Below are 21755 nucleotides of genomic sequence, written 5' to 3'. Positions count from 1 at the left end.
TTGGCAGAAATCCTGTTCAACTCGGTGAGAATGTGTAGCACACAACTCAGTTTTTATCCAAATGGCTAAATTATTTATGTCACACTGCTACAATGTTTGGAGTTGCTACATAATGTTGGGACTACAGTTTGCAAGCTATGCTAGTGAGCTAGGCTACACTGTTGAAACTAATTTGGCAGGTCAGAAACAACAGTACTGCGATGGACTGGCGACCTGTCCAGGGTGTATCCTGCCTTTCGCCCGAAGACTGCTGGGATAGGCTCCAGCACCCCTCCGCGACCCTGACGGAGAAGCGGCTTAAAAAATGGATGGATGGATGGATGGGATGGATGGATGGATGGATGGATGGATGGATGGATGGATGGAAACAACAGTAATTCAAGATTTTTTCACCATGCTAACATTAGCTAGCTTGATTACATGAAAAAAACTACACCCACTATATCCTAATTTTGGGACTGTCACACACATAGAAAATAAATGTAATTTCAACTGAATAACACTGTAAATATATGCATTTTGACAAAAATAAAAAGCTAATTGGCTCATCTCTCATTAGGTTGAATGGGATTTTATTCAGTGTTCGACAAAGCTTTTCCAAACTTGGATCAACTGTTATTTTTTTTGCAAAAGTTTGGGTGCCCTGGTCAATTTATGTTTTGAAGTGAAATTAACCCTCTTTTATATGATTAGTACTTAAACACAGCATGGACAGGTCACTTTAGGTGTTTTTCACAAGACAAATGCAGATGAATTAAAAAAGAAAGAGTTGAACTCCATTGTCTTTGTCTGAGGATGTAAAGCCAAGATCAGCCACATACCAGAGCTGCTGTCACTGCCACCTAAATACATGCTGCTCATATCTAACATAGCTTTAATTCTTTAATACTGTGCATGCCGAAAATTGCATCTCTAATTGATGCCTTCCTTCACTGCTTATTCTTCCCTTTCATTTCTATATGAACACTAGTATTATACAACAGTACACGCAGAGGCGGTGTGTGAATATCTGTGAAGAATACATGAGTACATTTGGGCTAAAATTGTTTTCCAGTGCAAAACTATTACTGTTACTGCTAGGCCTTCAGTTCAGGCCATACATTTCAAAACTAGAAAACTAGTCATTTTTGCTAGCCCCTCTATGGGATTGTGCTTGGCATCAGTGAATCTATGGCAACCAGTGGTCAGCTCGAGTTAAAAAATGCTCACAGGTGATAAGCGACCAGCAGTTTGGGTGAGAAGAGGCGAAAAGTTGCTGCCAGTGTGAATGCAGCATAGGGCCTTCAGTCCAGCTAATTCCAGATATTTCTACCAAGATAACCTAGCGAAAAAGTCCTGATTGAACAATTTTTGTTCAGGTTTTGTGCTCAACCAAAATGTTATAGTCAATATATAGTGAAGAAAGCATGGTCTAAGCTATATATGTGTGTTTATATATATATATATATATATATATATATATATAAAAGGAAAAAACATACTTAACGTTTAATGTAAGTCAGTGGATCCAGACCTCTTTCCAAGTCATTTTGGGTCATTTCTTTTGGTCCATTAATCATGACATTTACACACAATGTATAGGACAACAGGGCATTTTCAAATTATGTCAAAAACTGAAAAACAAAACAATTGAAGATAGGAGGTTTTCTTCTGATAACAATGATATGTGGATTGCAGCAAGTATTAAGGCTGATATTAAGGTCTCCAGTTAAGTTAGAAATACACATACTTCATTTCTGGTGTCATAGAAGTGAAGAATGTGTCAATTATTTTAAACTGTACTTTTTTATATAGTGTAATAACTGAATGTTATTGGATATACGGTCTATGTGCTGTCTTAGTGTGCGTGTGTACCTGCTTCTGAATGTCATAAATGACGTATGACGTTAATAACTTACTAGCTGGAGGACAGAACTGTCAGAGAGAGAGACAGAAAGTTAATGAGGGATTAAAAAAGATGACTGGAAGAAAATGTGACTGTATCAGATTCTTAGAATACTGTGGCATGTGTCAGGCGTTGTGTATGCGTGTGCAGGGAAGCAGGCCGGGTGGAGAAGAGTGGATGTTGAATACTGAATGTGCCATTCATGCAAACTGTTAGATCTGAAGAGTTTTTAATCTTATAGGTAATGAGGCACCAGGGTCTGTAGTGATATAGTGATGTGTCTTTCATGGATGAGCCAGCTTTTATCGCTTTTTATGACACCAGATATTTTAATAACCAACACGTGTGATTTTTGTTTGTTAGTAAATCAAAAGGTATATTAAAGAGTTATTCAAATTAAAATTAAAATATAAATAATATTGCTATTATTTGGGAGCCAAAAGAATCTGTTGTTACTGGTATTCTGACTCACTGAAAAGTGCTAGAATTCCCAACAGAGAATCCCTCAGAATCCCAGCACAGCAGCAGTTGTTATTACTTAGCCTATCCACAGATGTAGTAGTTAATTTTTAAACGGAAATGAGATCTAAGATAATATTACCAAAACACAAAAAAGGCACATTTCATGAGTGGAGACGTTTGTTTCAGTTTGGCATATTTAGAACAGTAGGATAGAGAGTAAAAAATTTTGGCACCCTAGACAACCAGCTTCCGTTAGTTTTGTCTGAAATTGATATATAAAATTTATTTCTTTTGATGGAGTAGCTGCTATGACAGCTACACAGTCTACTAATTACATTGCCAATGGCAATTATCGGGGTCCAAGCACTATGTGCCATATGGAACCAGAACTTCAGGGCGTTTTTAGGATGATTTCTAATGGATATAGGGTTTAAAATGAAGCTCCTGAAACCAAGCACAACCACTATAAGAAAATCTAGCCATGCTATTCACTGTTGTTAACAAGGGCCACACTCAATGCTCTATTATTTTGATCTTATCTGAAGCAACATTAGGATATTGTCTTTTAATCTTCATGTAAATACATAAGCCAAAACCCTTAACAAACAACCTACCTCATTGCTAGAAAGTGAAGTCATGACAATGCTTGGCACTTTGGATAGGTGGGAATTGGAGGCGGATTCAAAGCATCATTCCACTGTTGTTGTAATTCATCTGTTTAACCAATATCCTAAATCTCAACTATTGCACCTTTATATAATCACTTTTCTATAAAGAGGATGTATTTTTTTTTTTAATTGTTATAGGGCTTTCTATTTAGACACTGTCCCAAGGCAGCTTTCCTGAAATTTTCAGAATGGATTGCTGGCATGACCCAGTTCAATAAGATTGAAGAGCAAAAAATGTTATTTATAGCTTTAGTTATATTGCAAATTTGGCTACTAGAAAGAGCTGTGAATTTGTATTTGTGTTTTATGTGTTCATTTGGCTCAAACATTCTGAGCTTTTGGGTTTAAAAAAGGCTAAAAAATTGTGAGTAAAGCTGATATTGGCCATAAAGTAAGCAGAATTAGCTATAAAAACTGACTGATACGTCTTTAACTTAGATGTCTGAGCCAGTCAGATGTGTAATACTACATAAATAGTGTTAATGTTCATAGGTTTGATGTTAATCATCAGTGTTATTCTACAATGTGGAAATTCCTTCTACGTGTAGATGGTGATAGATCAGTGGGAGTGACAGCATGCAGTATGTTTGCAGTGGATCAGAGATGTTCTAGCTGTGTTCTTGTCATGTTCCCGAGAGGTCACGTTTCACTGTGTCTCACTTATAGACACTGTCGAAGGGGATAGTGTGCAACCTGATCCAGAGATGTGAGTGTCAGCCAGAAAGAGATAAAAGCAGTGTTTGAACTGTGCACGCGAGCATGCACGAGTAAACGCTAACTCCATGAAGCCCTGGGCCATATAGAATGAGCTTTTCTCTGCTTTATAGCACCTGCCTCAGCCTAAAAGCCTCTTCATCCACCCAGTGTCTCTCTTTGTGTCTTTAAATTGAGTTAACTGTGTGTGTGTGTGTGTGTGTGTGTGGGGGGGGGGGGGGGGGGGTTCAGTTAGTTTGGGTGTTTTTTTTCTCTATTTCTAGGCTATTGTGTTGTATTTCATTGTATTGCATTGTTTTGCATTGTATTGTATAATGAAAATTCTTAGCTAACTTTAATTCAAGGCATAATCAGCCAAATCCCAGAAGAAGCTAACCATAAATAAAAATAGTTTACTTAAAATAGATTTTCTACAATAATTATAGTACGTAGGTTACAGTGAGAATGGCATCCAAGACAATGAATTACATTTGTTAAACTTATACTTTGCATTATGATTCAATCATTTCCAAAACTGTGGCTACACACACTTGTAGTGCTGGCAAAAATATAGTTGATGGCACCCTAGAAAACAACCTTCCATTATTTTTTGTTTGAAATTGATGTTTAAGATTTATTTCTATTGATGGAATAGCTGCTAGGAGAGCTACACAGTCTAGTAATTACATTGCTGGTGGCAATTATCGGGGTCCAAGCACTATGCCCCATATGGAACCAGAACCTTCTCATTTTTTTTAGGATGAGCTTGATTTCTAGTAGATGCAGCATTTAAAAAGAAGTTCCTCTAAGCAAGCATAACCACTGTAAGATAAACTAGCCATGGTATACACTGTTGTTAACAAGGGCCACACTCAATGCTCTACGTATTGTATAGTGACACACAAAAAATGAAAATTCTTGGCTGAAACTGAAATTCAGGGCACAATCAGCCAGATCCCGAAAGATGTTAATAAGTAAAAACAGTTTACTTTAAAAAGATTTTCTAAAATAACTACAGTTGTGTACTTTTCATTTCCAAAACTGAACAGAAATTAATGTAGTGCATAATAAGTTTAGAGAAGAAAAAGAAACATCTGGGTCCAGTTTTCATTACAAGAGTACACATCACTCCGAGGGTCTGAGAGTCTGGTGCAGAGCATTCTGGGTAAAAGAATTCAGCGGTGATCAGGAGCTGGTGGTATAGCATAGAAGTGTGGGCATTTACACCATGCACACATATATGATGTACAATCCCAACTGTGCACACACATCAAAAGCCTGTCTGACCCACAGTCTAACCTCAGTGGCCTTTGACCTCTGGCTGAGCTCCCTGTTTTGATGAGAGTTAAAGGTCAAAGTTCACCTGCCATTTGTGAAGAAAATACTGGATTTAGTCATTTATACAAAAGCTCAGACATCCACCTGTCCAGTCGACCTCAGACAGGCAATAAGAGGCCAGCATTATAGATCTGAGAGTGATAGTTTACTGAAATATCTTGCCTTTCCCTAAAAGTAGTTGATCAGCCAAGACATGTTTGGTGTCTGAGGTTTTCTTCTTTAGTTTTGCAGTAAAGCTACAAGGCTGATGAATCTAAAAAGCAATTGAAGCTTATACCTCAGAAATTGGCATTGTGTCAACAAGCATTATTATGCCTGATAAGTGCAAAATAATAGACTTGCTTATATGATTTCTGACATTAAATAACTTCATTATCTATTTAAAACAGTATTTAGCGTACTGTTAGCTAAAAAATCCTATTCTCTCACTCTGTCTACAAAATGCACTAAACAACTCAAGAAAACAACGACTTAATAGCTCAGCGTGATTTGAGACAAGTGTGTGACAATTTAGGCATGCAGTTTACGCAGTGCTAATGCTCGTTGTCAGCCAAGTTAGCCTTGTAGCTATAGAGCAAAATTAAAGAAGCTAAAAACAGTAGTAGCAGCCACATTGAGGCCTGAATTTTGTCTGTACCTTTGTCTGTTTTTTAGAGGCAGCAGTGTTTACTTGCAGTACAAGTCTATATGTTATGTAGTATTTATAAATGCAAATACATGAGGCGTTGTCGTGCTAAATTGAAGCAACTATGAACCAATAAGTAAGCTATTTATGCTGAAAAAACAGCATAGACCAGCATCTAAGCTGGTTTATACAGGTCTAGTGCTGGTCTGGTCACCCAGCACAGTCATGCTAGATGACCAGCACATCAGTATCAAGAATGCAACATATTGCTGCTGTCGGAACAAAACCTTTTATCTCCAAAATGGTAATGAAAAAAAACATACTTTACTAGAATTTTTCCAAGACTTTTTTTGGTCTTTTTATCATGAAATTTACACACAATGTAAAGGGCAACGGGCATTTTTGAATTGTGTCAAACTGTAAAACAACAAAAATGGATTACATACATTAACAGAAATATACTAGCGCTATATATATATATATATATATATATATATTTATTTGTTTTTTTAAGTGTTAAGAAAATCCTCAGAAACATAGTGAAGTGAAAGCCAGTAATCTCAGTGGTCGGCGATGGCCCTAACAGGCAGTGAAACCAGCAGAAGATTCAGTGGTGCAGTTGTTTTGCCATGAGCAGCTTTGGTGTATCCAGTCTGCTGCCTTACAAGGCCATAGAGCTGAGGCTCAGTTACGACCAAATCCATTTCTGACAGCAGCCTCTCAGAAGTGGCGTCTAAGGTGTGCTGCATTGTTTGAATGCTTCAGAGAGTAAAGTCTGATTAAAGTCTGTGTGTGCGTTTGTTTTCATACATTCTCAGAAACTTCCTGAGTGTAAGAAAACCAGACCAGTTGAGTTGGGGTTAGGATTGAACGTCTCTTTTTAGATTACATTGTGTGTGTATATATATGTATGTATTTTATATATATATATATATATATATATATATATATATATGTGTGTGTGTGTGTGTGTGTGTGTGTGTGTGTGTGTATTTATATAACATATATATAATAATACACAGGAAATAACCAGAATGTTTTGCTCCTAAAACGTTATTAAAATAACGAATGCAGTTAGAACACAGCTTCACCAATGCAAAAGTTTGGTTGCTTCTGGTCAAATTTTATAAAACAATTTTTAATCAAAGTATAATAAATAATAATAACAAAATATAAACGATGCTATAGCTTTTGCAAAGGCCACATTTTAGAAGCATGTTTTCATTTAGAAATTTAACAAAACATAAAAAAGGTTCTTCCACATTTTCATTTCACTACCAAAACATACATTTAGTTCATATTTTGGCCACATTCTACATTTTAGAGCAGAAGTTGAGACTGTATCCCACATGGTGAGCAGTTAGATCCCATTATTTTGTGTGCCAAAGTCTTAAAATCAATATGGAACAATATGAATCTTCACTACTGAAACACGTTTCTGGCAACTTTTTTGTGTTTCAGTGAAAAACATTATGATTTTATGTGTGTACAGCTGTTCAGAGCTGTGCTTGTTAGTCATGTACTGCCTAGTGCTTTTGAGTTCTGCACGAAAATGTGCTAAATTTGTCACCACCGAAACACTTGGTAAAGTGGACTATTCAATAAAAGAAACAGAATTAAGGTACAGGCCAGTCCAAGTACAAGTTAGTTAGTCCGAAATGTATTTTAAACTCTAACCACGAACCAATCCAGTGGAATGATCCACTTAATAGACAGGACATGTATGAACTTGTGACCTGGCGTGTAAAAACGAACCCGTGTTGTGTTTGACGGGGCTGGAGAGATGAATGAAGACTATAATCCTGTAATTAGCTGCAAGGCAGGTAGCAATAAGGTTGACTCAGTATATTAGACCTGTGCTGTTCAGTTTAGCCTGTGGCTTCTTTATACCCGGCCGACCAGGTTCACCCTCATCAAACCTGTATGCTTACTCTTTTGCAATACTCTTCAACAGTTTACAGTTGTTATTGTTTTGCTATCGTTATGTTCACGTAATTGGCTTAATATGTATTTCACTTTATCCGGCAGTTAGTCGTTAGCCACACAAGTTGATTGATTGAGAAGTGTTCTATCACAAACGCTGTATTTCTCCACTGAGGCGCCGTTGCTAAGCGACAACTTTGACAGCTGTAGGAGGCGCTCAAGCCATTTGAACGTTTTTACTTCTTACTGTGCCACAAACAGAAAACGGACACTGTTAAGGTCACATCTGACCGACAGCCGATTTGCTCAGACTCTGAAGATCAGACGACACGTCTGGCGAATGGTGGTGGGTTCATTTCTGGCTGATTCCAGGTTGTTTAGGTTCTTCTGTCACAGCTGCCGACTGAAAAGCTGCTCAGTGGTGACGACAGTTTGGGAATTTAGTGTAAGGAGGTGGAGAACCAAGCAGCGAGTGGGCGGAGCTCGTTACTCTGACGTAGCAACACGCTGCTAGTTAAAGAGCTATAATTAGGAGGAAGGAACTGAACATTAAAACATATTAAAGCCGCGTTCACGGCCAGTTTATTCATTTCTTACTGTATTTATTTAACTGCTGTATTAAAGCAGTAGAGCACTCAAGGTTATGTGTTATCGCTATAACATCACGGCTGTGATGATCTACAGCCACCAAATCACAGCCGGGACGTTATTTCACAATAACACACTCCCTCTCGTGTTCTGTTGCTTAAGCATAGCTTGTTATGTAATGCAATACAATTCAAATTCAGTGTTCATTCTGTATTGACAGGTTTTAGTCTGTTCTTCTGACTTTACTCCACTTGCTTCAATATCAGTGACCAAAACGTGGTTGATAGTCAATTCATAATAAACTCACTTGAATTCATAATATCTCTTACTTAGACAAACGCAACTGTGGTATCAATTCAAAGCTTCGAATCTGCACTTCATACAGACTTGCTCTTGCTTCCGTGAGCTACGGTAATAATTAAATAATGGTAAAAAGATTTGTTGATGAGGGAGAAGCTGAAATATTCCTTATATCAATGGAAACAGCATGGCAGTGGGCAGTACAGTGAGAAAGACAGAGAAAGAAAGTAGAGTAAAGGCCCCATGTTACCCAAAGGGCCCTGTTCCCCCTTCCGGCTGAAGATGGAGTATTAGGGTTATTGCAAAATTCCTGCCATGCCGGTGGGATCATGCATTATAAGAAAGGGGAAAAAAACAGAGACCGTGAGAGAGAGGTAGGGCGGGAGGCTTACCCGTCTTAATGAAGCAGGTTGAGTTCCTGTCCCGCTGCCAGTCAGAGTTGGCCTGTGGCCTGCTTGTCAAACAGCACTGCTCTGAGTGAGTCAGAGACGCTGCGCAACATGGCCCAGAACAAAGGAATGAGATTTTGAGAGGACAAAGCTTAAATGAGTTCTCCGGCTTTTTCAACCTGATCTCTGGCCGCTGTGCTGGTGTAGTAGCTTCAGTTACCACAGACGCTAACTTTAACACATTACTCTGTACTTGGAAAGGAGCAGAAAACTCGTCGACTTGAATTGTGCATGTAATAAAAACCTTTGGGCACTTGCTGAATGTGAAACTACAGCCTTTGCACTCTAAAGTTGGCAGTGTGTTTCAAATGAAAATGACGTTTCGAAGCAAAACAACATCTTTTTGGATCGTTCAGTGGGGCATGCAATGCTTGCCGGACCGAACTCCTGTGTCGTTTGTTCTGAGACCTCCCTCTGACTGTGATTAGTTCTAATTACCACCGCATTTGATCTCAGACCTCCCCCTGAGTGCAGTTGGTCCCACTCTCCCCATTGTGCGTTCTGCGACCTTCCCCTGACTGTGATTAGTCCTAATCACCACATTGTTCAACCTCCCCTGACTGTGATTGGTTCTAAACACCACATCATTTGTTCTGAAACCTCCCCCTGACTGTGATTGGTTCTAAACACCACATCATTTGTTCTGAAACCTCCCCCTGACTGTGATTGGTTCTAAACACCACATCATTTATTCTGAAACCTCCCCCTGACTGTGATTGGTTCTAAACACCACATCATTTGTTCTGAAACCTCCCCGTCTGTGATTGGTTGCAATCACCATGTCGTTCACTCTGAGACCTGCCCCTGATTATGATTGATCCTAATCACCACGTTATGTGTTCTGAGATCTTCTCCTGATTGTGATTGGTCCCAATCACCACGTCGTTCATTCTGAGACCTGCCCCTGATTGTGATTGGTCCCAATCACCACGTCGTTCATTCTGAGACCTGCCCCTGATTGTGATTGGTACTAATCACCATGTTGTTTGTTCTGAGACCTCCCCCTGACTGCCATTGGTCCTAATTACCACCTCATTTGATCTCAGACCTCCCCCTGAGTGCAGTTGGTCCCACTCTCCCCATTTTTTGTTCAGAGACCTCCCCCTGTCTGTGCTTGGGCCTAAACACCACATTGTTCAACCTCTCCTGACTGTGATTCGTCCTAATCACCATGTCATTCATTCTGAGACCTCAACCTGACTGTGATTGGTCCCAATCACCACATCATTCATTCGGAGATCTCCCACTGACTGTGATTGGTCCTAATCACCACGTTGCTCGTTCTGAGACCTTGCACTGACTATGACTGGTCCTAATCTCCACGTCTCGAAGATGCGTGACTACGTGATGCGTGAAGATGCGTGAAGATAAGAGTGACTACTTAGGTATTGTAGTTCTGTATTGAATGACATAGAATTTAAGAGGACAGTATTATAGCAGTTCACTTGCCACCATAAAGGCATTGAATTTTGACACCTAGCCTTACCTAGTGGTAGCTTGAAAATAGAAGGTGTACTCGTTTAAAACTTGTATTGAACAAGTTACAATAAGAAGCAAGAAGATTTTCCCTGAAATACGTCACACAGCTGACGCATAATGAGGCCTTTAAGTAGAAAATTGTCACTATGGCAGAGGTGCCTGGTTGTCCACGCCCAGATTAAGCCTAATTCCATAATAAAAGGGTTTTCAGCAGAAAATTCCTGTTGTAGTTTCGATTTAGTAGGCCAAATCTGAGAAAATGCTGGCCAAAGAAGCTGTCACTGAGCATGGGTTTAGACGTCATTGCATAGCTATAAGATACAAATACATAAACCTCTGAATTCATGCAGGAAAGTGAAAGGATGCCTTATATGGGATTTCAGAAAAGGTTTTAACTGATTTCAGTTGAATCAGCAGAAAGAAAAGGGTGACGTCTCGCAATTGGAACACCGCACATACACACACACGCGCACACACACACACACACACACACACACACACACACACACACACGCACACACACTTGCCCTCTCAGTGTCAGACTTTTCCACAAAGTCGCTTGAGGCCACAGCTGATATCAGGAAATGAGCAAACCGCAAGGACGTTAACATTAGCCCTTCTGAAAAGAGATTATAACTTATAACACTACAAAACAATATACAGCAGATGAGAGAGGTTTGAGGGAATGAGGGAGGGAGTGTAAGAGTGAGTGATATTAAGGAGCAAGCGTACCTGGCACATGGGTAGCATTTCATTGGCCTGCGCAAAGTCTTTAGTTAAATTGGGTCCATATGTGTCCATCTTCTCTGTGATGATCTCATTCATTCAGAATTTAAATCACATTGACAGTCATTTGGAAATTCAAGGAAAAAATGTCTTAATTTTTAATAGCTATAGTTTAATGTATTTAATGTATACCTAAGGTATTCATTAGGAACACCTTGTGTCTACACTCACTGTCCGTTTTATTAGCTCCACTGTCCATATAGGAGCACTCTGTAGTTCTACAGTTACAGACTGTAGTCCATCTGTTTCTCTGATACTCTGTTACCCTGTTCTTCAGTGGTCAGGACACCCACAGGACCACCACAGAGCAGGTACTATTTGGGCGGTGGGTCATTCTCAGCAGTGACACTGACGTGGTGGAGGTGTGTTAGTGTGTGTTGTGCTGATACGAGTGGATCAGACACGGCAGTGCTGCTGGAGTTTTTAAACACTTTAACCACTCGCTGTCCAATAAAGTCGTGGCCCAATCTTTTGCTTTCTACAGTATGCACACATACAGCAAGGCCAGTAAAGTCTAAATCTCATTCTTCTCTCGGAGATTATGTAGCTGATAGTAATTATTATACAGTGAACATTGTCACATGGAACTAGAATAGTAGACATAACATTAAATTTACATGGGGTTCTGAGGTAATTTCCTTTTTATGGGTGCTACTCTGTGACTTTGTCTCCAGATGGATTGGCCATGTTGGTGCTTTTCTCCCTCCTTCCCTAAAAGATTAAGGTCAAATTAGCTACTGTTTTCACCAAGCTTAGCAATTTAGTCCTGGATGCTCATCCCAATTATTTTCCTGGCAGATGTTGCCTTGCATAGAGTATCCGTATTAAATGCTTTCGAATTGCGAAATCGTGGATGCTTTGGAAGAGTCCCTCAAGCATTTACTTGGTTTGAGAGGTAGAACTTCATCTCTGTCCTCTCTTCACTGGGAGAGCATGGGCAGGAGGAGAATGACAGTCAGTCAGAAAAGTGGGATCCCAAAGAGTGATTGAAGCAGTGATTTTAAGGGATATATTTTTTTTAATAATGAAAAAAATGTATCATTGTCAGTTCCTGAAACACCTGGGTCTGTAGAAAATACAACCAAGGTGCAAAAAACAGTGGGTCCTGGGAGTCCAAGACCCCGTAATCAACTTCTTGGACCCCTTAAATGCCTTAAAATCAAAATTCTGGGGGGTCCCTTGAAATAAACTTAGGACATCATGCTAACTGTTCGAGAAAAATAGGCACAGTTGGTGAGCTTCTGTCCTTGGTATTCTTAACTAGATGTATCACTGCTCTGTCTCAGGGTGGTGCTGTAAGAAACTGGTTCACCCAGTTGGTTTCTATATAGCCTAGCAACTGTCACTACATGCGGAATACCTCTGCAAAACTTTATATTATGCCGTAACATCGAGAACTTGCCCAGTTTTTCCACTGACTGTTACTCATTTCTCAAACTGAAGCTAAAAGAGGAAATGAGTAAGATCTCAGTTAATGTGCATTGCCAGAGTAGAAAAGAGCATTTCCAGAAGAAGAGCTGATAAACCAAACATTTTGAACCATCAGCTCCGCTGTAGTGAGTAAGCAGCTAGCCAACTCTGGAGTGAACTTTGAAGTTTGAATGCAGGGGGTATTTTGCCCACCGAATGCAACCCACTAGAAACTTCCGGTAATTTTTTTTGCCATCTAGATGCAAGAGTTTTATCAACGAAGAGATGCACAACAGTTTTATTACAGATGTTTCCTTGAGTAACTAATCCAATCCAAATAGGGTTTTAGACTGCAAAACAGAGTTGCTGTGGATTTCAACAAAAGGGCCCTTCATGTTCGACTACACAAATGAAAAATGATTTATTATCGCACCCTAAATGTTGTTTATGAGCTCAGATTAGATTATCAGTGCAGAAAAACAGCACTACACACTTGTATGTACATGCACATGTAACTGTAGCTGAGCGCAGGTGGTATTTTTGCAGAGGTATAACAACAGTTACACTCGACTGCCGCCTAGGTTTATTTGTCCATCTTTCTTCCGACTTTATGATTTGTGTGTGTGTGTCTGTCACAGTGGGTGGGCTGGTCTGAAGACACTCTTAGTGCTGAGGGTCTGAGGCTTGCCTGATAGCTTTGCCAAATAAACAGCAGAATTGGCAAGACGGTGTGTGGTACCTCAGGCAAGTCAACAGTCTCACCAGCAACAGAATAATGCTAGTACTGGTGCCTGTGCTTTTGGCAAACCCTGAAGGAAAATAAGAGGCATATCCACAAGCTCCTCATCGTCATACCACAGGGCAGTGTCAGTTACAGTACACTGACGTGTCTGTAAATGTCAACACAAGCTTCCCCATGCTAATGGTTTGGTTTACAGGTCTCTCTGACTGCAGGTGGAACAATCATAACCTGGTCTTATGTAAAGATGAGTATTACAGGATGACTATATATTAAAGGGCAACTGTTTTCCCTGAACACAATGTGTTTTATATTGTGGTTATATTGTTACATATTGGCGAACCTTTGCTGTGATTTGATTAACCTTTTAAAATCCCAGGCTTATTACATATTAAGGCTTATTATTTAGCAACTACAGAGACTTCAGTGGTTGAGTTATTCTTAGATTATTGAAGTGTGTAATGAAACTCTAGCTATTAAAGGTAGCTATTAAAGATTGTTTTGCATTATTTTGGCCAAATCCTTCCTGTGTGTTGGATAGCTTGATTGCCTCGATTCATCAAAGCAACCACAGGAACTCATCTGGAACATCTGAGATCGCTCAGGATGCTCACAACTAGAGTTGCACAGATACTGATACCATAGTGGTGTCAGCACCGCTACTGGCACTTAAATGGCAGTATCAATATTGGTGGTGGGGATACCAAAACTTGTGACAGATACCGCAATCTGACACAATCTGTAACATCAGCATTTCATGGAAGGGCAGTAACAGTGAGTGATGTACTAGTTGGAATTTTTCATAAGCTATTGGTTTCAGAGATATGTCACAAATACACCACATAACAACATGCACACAGTTAAAAACACTAATAGGAGCTTCTTACCTCAATGACTGAGTATGCTGTGTAGTCAGTTACAGTCTGAGTCAATGTTAGTCCACTTTGTTATTGAGGGAGTGAATGTTAGGGAGACATATGGAAGGTAATGATAGCCTTTATCCTTGGTTTAGGCTTTAGCCAGGCCTTTGTGTCCACATGCACTGTCAGGCAGGGTATCATGGTCATTTGCTTGAAAAGCTGAGAAAACTGCAGCTCAGCTACTGCTAATGACAGTGTGAACTACTGTAATATTAAGTAAAGCAGCAAGGTCTGACGCTTGGAGAAGTAAGCAAAAATAAGTGGGCTGCATGTATGAGACAAATGACTTGAGAAATTCACATGCAAAACAGTATTAAGCACCATTTTTGCTGAGCTGGAGCAGCTGCTGAACGCTTAAATATGCAGACCACAGTTTATCAACGTATTGTTCAGTTCTATTTTTAACTATTTTGCACAATAAAATTATTTACATTTATTTTTTGTGTTAAATATCTTACTATCGGTGCACAAGGTTAGTCATAAGCATCTCTAATATATATATATATATATATATATATATATATATATATATATATATATATATATATACACACACACACACTAGTATTTGTTACTCTATCAGCCGATACTCAAGAATCAGGTATCAGTATCGGAAGGGAAAACATGGTTTTGGTGCATCTCTACTCACAACAAAAAACAAAAGGCTAATGTAGCGATACAGATTAACAAATTATATTTAGTATAGTCCTAACTTTAGTGTGTTGCAAATGTTTACAATAATTTCAACAGTTTTGATGACGTTCTCTTTTTTGCAGGACAGTGTTGGAGTGACGATGCGACTGCAGGCCCTAGTGTGGCGACTCCTCCTGCTCCCCCTCTTGGTACTTCCTTGTAATATCTGCAGTGCATGTCCAAAAGCCTGCACATGCTATATTCCACAGTCCATCTTCTGCATCCAGCGACGCTCTTCCTCTATACCCCTCAATCTCCCTGCCTCCACAAAAGACCTTTATGTGTTCCAGAATGGTATAACATCCCTGCGACGTCAAGACTTCCTCGGTCTGGTTGAACTGCAGATGCTAGACCTCAGCCAGAATGCTCTCACGGAGATTCCTGATGGAGTTTTCAGGTCCCTTACTTCTCTACACAACCTAGACCTATCTTCAAACTACATTACCCACCTCTCCAAGGACAGCTTTGCTGGGCTGGTAAACCTAGAGAGGTTGTACCTCCACAGCAACCTCATCCAGAGCATCCACCCAGCTGCATTTAAGAACCTAGAGTACCTGCTGGAACTGAAGCTGCAGGGGAATAAGATAAGCATACTTCCTGCTCTCCATCTACCCAAATTGCTTCTTTTGGACATTAGCTACAACAGCATCCCTGCTCCTGGATCAGCGGACCTCCAGACACCACACTTGGAGTCACTGAAGATGGCTGGACTGGGACTGACCACCTTGGATGAAGGATTAATGAGAAGTTTAGGGAACCTGCACGATCTGGATGTGTCTATCAACAAGCTATCTCGGATTCCACTTTCTCTAAGATCAGTGAAGGGGTTGATCCGCCTTAACCTGTCTTCTAACTCTCTAGGTCTGCTCAGGCAAGAAGATTTCCAGAACTTGGTGGGATTGCAGGAACTGGACATAAGTAATCTGAATCTTCAAGGGTTCCCTGTAGGCTTTTTCCAGATGTTCCCCAGATTGCACCATCTCACAGCTGCTGAAAACCCCTTTAATTGTCTGTGTCCACTGGCCTGGTTTTCCAGTTGGCTGAAAGAAAAGAAAGTTGAGCTTGGCCGGAAGGACGTGACACGCTGCCACTTTCCTCCCTTAAATTCAGGCAGAATGCTGGCTGAGCTGGAAAACAAGGACTTTGGCTGCCCCACAACCACCACTGAACTGTCTGACGTACTTACCATCAGCAGCACACACAAACCTCCAGATCCCACAACTGCTTTGGGAACCACCCATGCCTTCCCTCCTCTTCCTCCCAGTGATGAGCCATCAGTTGAGACAGACTCCCATCTGTCTCCCGAGGCAACTGCCTCGCCCAGAAGCCACGAAGAACATGAAGAACACATGTGCCCTCCAAACATCTGCCTGAATGGGGGCATATGTAGATTTGATCAGCAGGGACAAGTGGACTGTCTATGTCAACCAGGTAGATCTGGAACATACTGTGAGGACTGGGATGAACCCCAGCCTCCACCATTATCTCCAAAGAATGATGTGGTTCCTACAGTTTCTATGTTAGACAGCATCAGCTCCCATCATGTAACCAGCACCTCCATCACACTGGACCTGCACCGTTACATTGAATCACGGCCACACATCCGTGGAATTCGCTTGGTTTACCGGAACCTGTCTGGACCAGACCGCAGACCACTACAGCTCAATGTGCCTCCTACCTACCCAGAGTATACACTGAGAGGACTACATCCCAACTGCACGTATTCTGTGTGTGCCAGTCCACTGGGTGAGCCTGCAGAACATACCAAGAGCTCCTGCATGGAGACTCAAACTGCCGGGATCTTAACCTCCTCTCACCAACCTAGTGTGAATAAGAGTGAACCTTCTTCTACTCTTGTGCCCATACTTGTAGCAGTGGCTGTTGTCATGGCAGTAGCCATAATTGCAGCAGTGGTGGTGGTTTCACGGAGGAGAAGGGTCAAAAGCCCTGCAGATATGGATCTAGATGAGCCAGCTCCTTTTGAGTTAGAAGGAGTGAAGACATGCCTGGAGAACGGGGCAACACCTAAAAAACACCCTGAGATCATGCCCTGCCCTCCAGTATCTCAAAACGGCATGGAGTATGAGATCCCGCTGATCCAACAGCAGTTCATAGCCAACAACAACACAGATGGCAGGATACCCTCATATATTAAAATGCAAAAATATGCTGCTCAGACCTCCAGCCCCTAGGGGCAATGTCCTCCATTACCCCTGCAGGCGGGCGAAGTGTAGACACTGCACTTTTTGGTGGACAGATGAGCAGTTTGCATCATTGTTGGTCAAGTATGATTGTTAAAACTGACTTTTGTAAGTATTTTAACCAAGTGCAATTGCCAATTTAAGGTATTCAACATTGCTGAATCAAAAGTGCCTTTTTGCATGTTAAAAACAGCAAGCTTCGACTGCATAGCTCTCCAATACAGCTAGAAGCGACAAGTGTTGCTGGACAGGAGAACACACTGTTTTCATGAAATCCATGTACCGAGTGATGCTGGTGCTGAGACAAAGAGGAAAGCATGGCAGACAAGGGTAGGATGGGAATCTGAAAGACTTTAAACATACCTACCTTTTGACTGCAGACTTGTCCAGAGCTGAGGTTAAAGATCGATGTGAATCTTTTGTTCTGTTTTGACATAGAGAAAAGGACCAGTACTCTTTGACTTCATAGAAAAATGGGATTGACTGATTTTTCAAAAGGATGTACGAGGGCATCTCTTTTTCTCTAGGAAAACGAGCACTGAATAAGATCTGTGACTGTGTCTGCTCCTCTGAGAAACTGCACTGATTTGAGTTTAGACTCTGTGACAGAGTCCTTCGAAAGGCCTAAAGAAGAGATCCTGGACAAGTTCTTCAGATATCCTTCCTTCAAGCTGCAGCTTTAAAATGCCCCTTAACACTTAAGTCCTTTTCTAGAGATTTGCTGTGAAATACAAAACTTACCATGAAGAGACTGTTTACCCTTTTGCATAGTTTGTGTTGTGTATGTGAAGGTTTTCTTTTTTGAGCTGATATTTTATTTTTCTAAGGTTTTGTATCTTAAAAACCGCTGATATTGTTAGCAGTGCCATCATTGTTTCTCTTGCATTGTAATTGCATGACTAGCAAGCATCTTCCATCCACCTAGAGAGGCTGGTTTGTAGTGCATCCTCTGACAAGTCATTGATTGCAGTGACAGTTACCATTGTCATTTTTCATAATGGCATTTAGCTTAATACTATTACAGCAGATATTGAAAGGAGTGCTGCTGAAGTTAATGTGTTAATACTAAATTAACAACATGTTAACCCTTTAATTGTTAATGGTGCTAATTTCTTTTTTAACACCATTATCAAATTATCCTAGTTTAATCCTGCAAGCCATCCATAGTAGTGCTAACTAATGCCCAGCTGCTCGCGTACTGTTGTTATAGCTCCACGATTGTATCTCTCAGATTCAAATACAACTTTTAAATTAAAGTTCCAGTGCTAGTCCCCTTGCTAAATGTTATTTCCAGCTACTGCCATGGTGAATTTTGCCATAGATAGAGTCTGAAATATCATTTACAAGCTGCTGTTGATTCCAATATCAGTAATTCAGCAGTACCTGAGAAATCAACAAGCAGCAAACTAACAAAAGCAACAGCAAAGTGGAAAGCTCCAGTTTCCTCCACCGTAAGAACAAGAGTTGGAACCATTCATTGTGTATATATATATATATATATATATATATATATATATATATACACACAATATATGACATACACACTCATTGTTTGGAACATGGAGCCACTGTTGCTCTCACTCAGTGTCAGTGATCACACATGTAACTATAACAAAATGCATCTTTTTATAAAGAAAAAATCTTTCTCTAGTGTCAGGTGTGGGCGAATAAGACATGCAATCAATCGCTGCACAAAATAATGCAACTAATCATGATGAATTATTTTACACCCATAATTGAAACATAATGAAACATACTACTTATTCACATTTCAGTCCACTTGGCTGTCTTTGAATGTTCAAGGTCTCATAGTGCTTTTTAATCATTAGTCCATGGAATCATTAGTCCTATAAACCAGACCTTACTGTTAAGCTTGGTTTCATTTTACCCCAGTGCAGTTCTAGTTCAAAGGCATGGTCAATGTTTCAGCCTTAAAGGCTGCAACTGCAAGTAAAGCACTTGAACTACAAATTAGAGGCACTCCAGACATATGACAGCAGAGTGACACAGAACAACAGATACAGTGTTCAACAGTACTGTGATGGCTCGTGCAAAATAATGAAGTGCAAATGTAAATTGCTGATTTCAGAAATGCTACTCAGACGAGGTACGCTAGCACTGAAAACTGCAGAGGGAACTCTAAGTCTTATACCAAATTAAGGGAGGTGATCACCTCATACTGACCATGCTGTGGTGGTCAGCCCCAAAAATTTGCAAACTGTGTGTGTGGGCTTTACTGCCCGCGGACGGAAAAGGTTCAAAGCTATGTGTAGTTTGTGTTTATCCATAGTCTGTCTGGATCTGAGAATTGCAATCATGTGTCTAACACTTCAGAAAGCAAAGCCGCTCCTTTATCTGCTGTTTGATCTGAAGTCCAAAAGGGCTCAAACACAGAAGTGGATTTGGCCTGTAAGTGAAATTCTGGATGAATGCTGCGGTTATTTGACAGCGGGCTGGTTTTACAGACTCTGGTTTTTTCAACAACACTTGTCCACTGACCATGTAATTCAGGGCCTTTCACATTACAAGGCTTTTGCTGTGATTTCACTGTTGTGATATGTTAGGATACGCTGGCGGAACATTGATTTGTATTGCACTGGGTGGGCTCTTCGAATATCATAGCAAACCTTTTGGTTTGAAAGGTACTGCAAATGCAGGAAATGTTTGTTTGAATAGAGAAAGTCATTCATCTTTTTAATTTTCTGCGTAATTTAATGGTTGAGATGAAAAGTCGTTCAGGATGGCTTGAAGTTAAACAGTGCATTGTCGAGAAATTTGCTTGCTCAGATTTCTCTCCAGTGGCGGTGATGGAGACCAGAGGTTGTGGCGTCTGTAAACCAAATACAGCCATTTTATTTACAATCCAAAACACAAGCGACCTTAAAATATGTCTTTTGAGCTTTTATATGTAATGTTGATAATGGTGATGTAGTCAATCTGGAAAAAAAAATCTTTGGGGACAATTTTGTCTTTCAATACCCCGCATATAACATCATGATTGTATACAAAAATTGCATTTAGGCCAAAATCCTGTCTCAAACTATCATAACACAATGTCTCAGGCTTCAGGCTGTAGGTTCCTAACCATAGAATGTAACAGCTTTCTGTGATGGAGCTTTTAGAGGCATTAAACTCTTCAGACATCTGGTTCCTATCAGCACCACCGTGAACAACTCTGAGTAAGCAAGTTTCACTAAAGTGGTGCACTTCATATCAAACCACTCGGAATGGCTTTGTTTACGCCATAATGATTTAATTATGCAGATGCTTAGAAAAATCGGTGGAATTCCCCCTTAAAGGGGAAACTGACGGAAAAGTAAAATCCCCCAAAATGCAGCTGATCAGCCGAAGTGTTGGTATTTGGTGTTGGACAAAATTCATGCCTCTACCGTTTAGTGTTTTTTTTTTTTTTTTTTGGCTACACAAAGTACCTTTGTCCATGTTTATTGACAAGAGTATGTCATACAGTATCACAAACACTTTTATTTCAGATTTATTTCAACTTGCTAACTGGTGGCCATAAGCTCCCATTACATTTTCTCTACATTAGCTTTGTACCTCCAAATGAACCCAAAAGCATGCTCCAGGCATTGAACATATCTTGGCTGATCGACTACATTTGAGGTAAGGAGAAAAATTATTAGATTTTTTTTCTTGCCAAACTATCACTTTAATCTACTTAAAGGGGAATTCCAATCATTTTTACAGTTTTTTGCATAATTCATTCAGCCAGGTGTGACAGAGAGTCATTGAGAGTGGTTTGATGTAAAAAAGGTTAATTGCAGAGAAACGTACCACCTCAGATTTCTTTACAGTGGTGGTGATAGGAACCAGGTGTCGTGATGTCTACATTATTGCAATATTGTGTACAATATTGTACAGAAATATTGCCATTTTATTTACTAACCAAAACAACCGGTGACCTGACACGTGAAAGGATTTAAAAATGTATGTTTTAGGCCACAAATTTGTGACCATTTTTATGTCATAGCTTTAACTGAGATGGCTTTTAGAGGCATTAAACTCTTTGGATGCCTGGTTCCTATAACTCCCACTGTAAAAATCTCTGTACGTTCTCTAGAATGTCATGTTAAATCTGTCCAATCAGCAGTGTAGCTTCAGGATTGTAATTTGCCAGTCTGGAAAGTTCCAGCAATTATAGGTCAGTCCGCAACCTCCCACTGCCCAAAGCACTCTTCACCCATGAGTGTTACACAAGCACCGCCCAGTCGCGCAGATGGGCCCGACACCCTGCACGTCCAAACAATCCAAACATTTAAACTGGAAAGAGGAGCCGCTTCATACGGTGTGAGGGGCCGAAAGTATCTGAAGCATTTTCAGACCCTCTTTCAAGTTCCCTGTTTACTTTGGGAAGTTTGTTATTTTTCTCCGTAATGTTTTGTGTGTACAGAACCAAGGCTTGTCTTTTTTTTGTCTAATGTAAAAGCACATACGTATGTGTTTTTAAAAAAAGAAACATGATGTCTTTTAAGAAAATACAATGGAAAAAAAAACAGCACTTTTGTTTGCATTTGTTCTTGATGAAATCTCACTCTTGTGCATTGTGCTGTGGGACTACAGCGAAGCTAAGGCATT

At 40.2% G+C, this 21755-nt stretch overlaps 1 protein-coding gene across 2 annotated transcripts in view; it reads left to right on the top strand.

Annotated features, from left to right (window-relative positions):
- Positions 1–18652, top strand: part of vasna (vasorin a) — a 36510-nt gene extending 17858 nt beyond the window's left edge. Inside the window, exon 2 of one of the 2 annotated variants that reach the window (XM_017684059.2) lies at positions 15047–18652. In XM_017684059.2, coding sequence (XP_017539548.1) covers positions 15047–17150 — 2104 coding nt within the window. In that variant the 3' untranslated portion in view covers positions 17151–18652. Of the gene's footprint in view, positions 1–15041 lie in introns of both variants that reach the window. The other variant, XM_017684060.2, reaches the window with a different exon arrangement.
- The last annotated feature ends 3103 nt before the right edge of the window (positions 18653–21755 follow it).

Source organism: Pygocentrus nattereri, chromosome 25 (assembly GCF_015220715.1).
Source record: "Pygocentrus nattereri isolate fPygNat1 chromosome 25, fPygNat1.pri, whole genome shotgun sequence".
NCBI lineage: Eukaryota > Metazoa > Chordata > Actinopteri > Characiformes > Serrasalmidae > Pygocentrus > Pygocentrus nattereri.
Note: the sequence above shows the minus strand (reverse complement) of the source record. Positions and strands in the feature narration are given on the sequence as shown.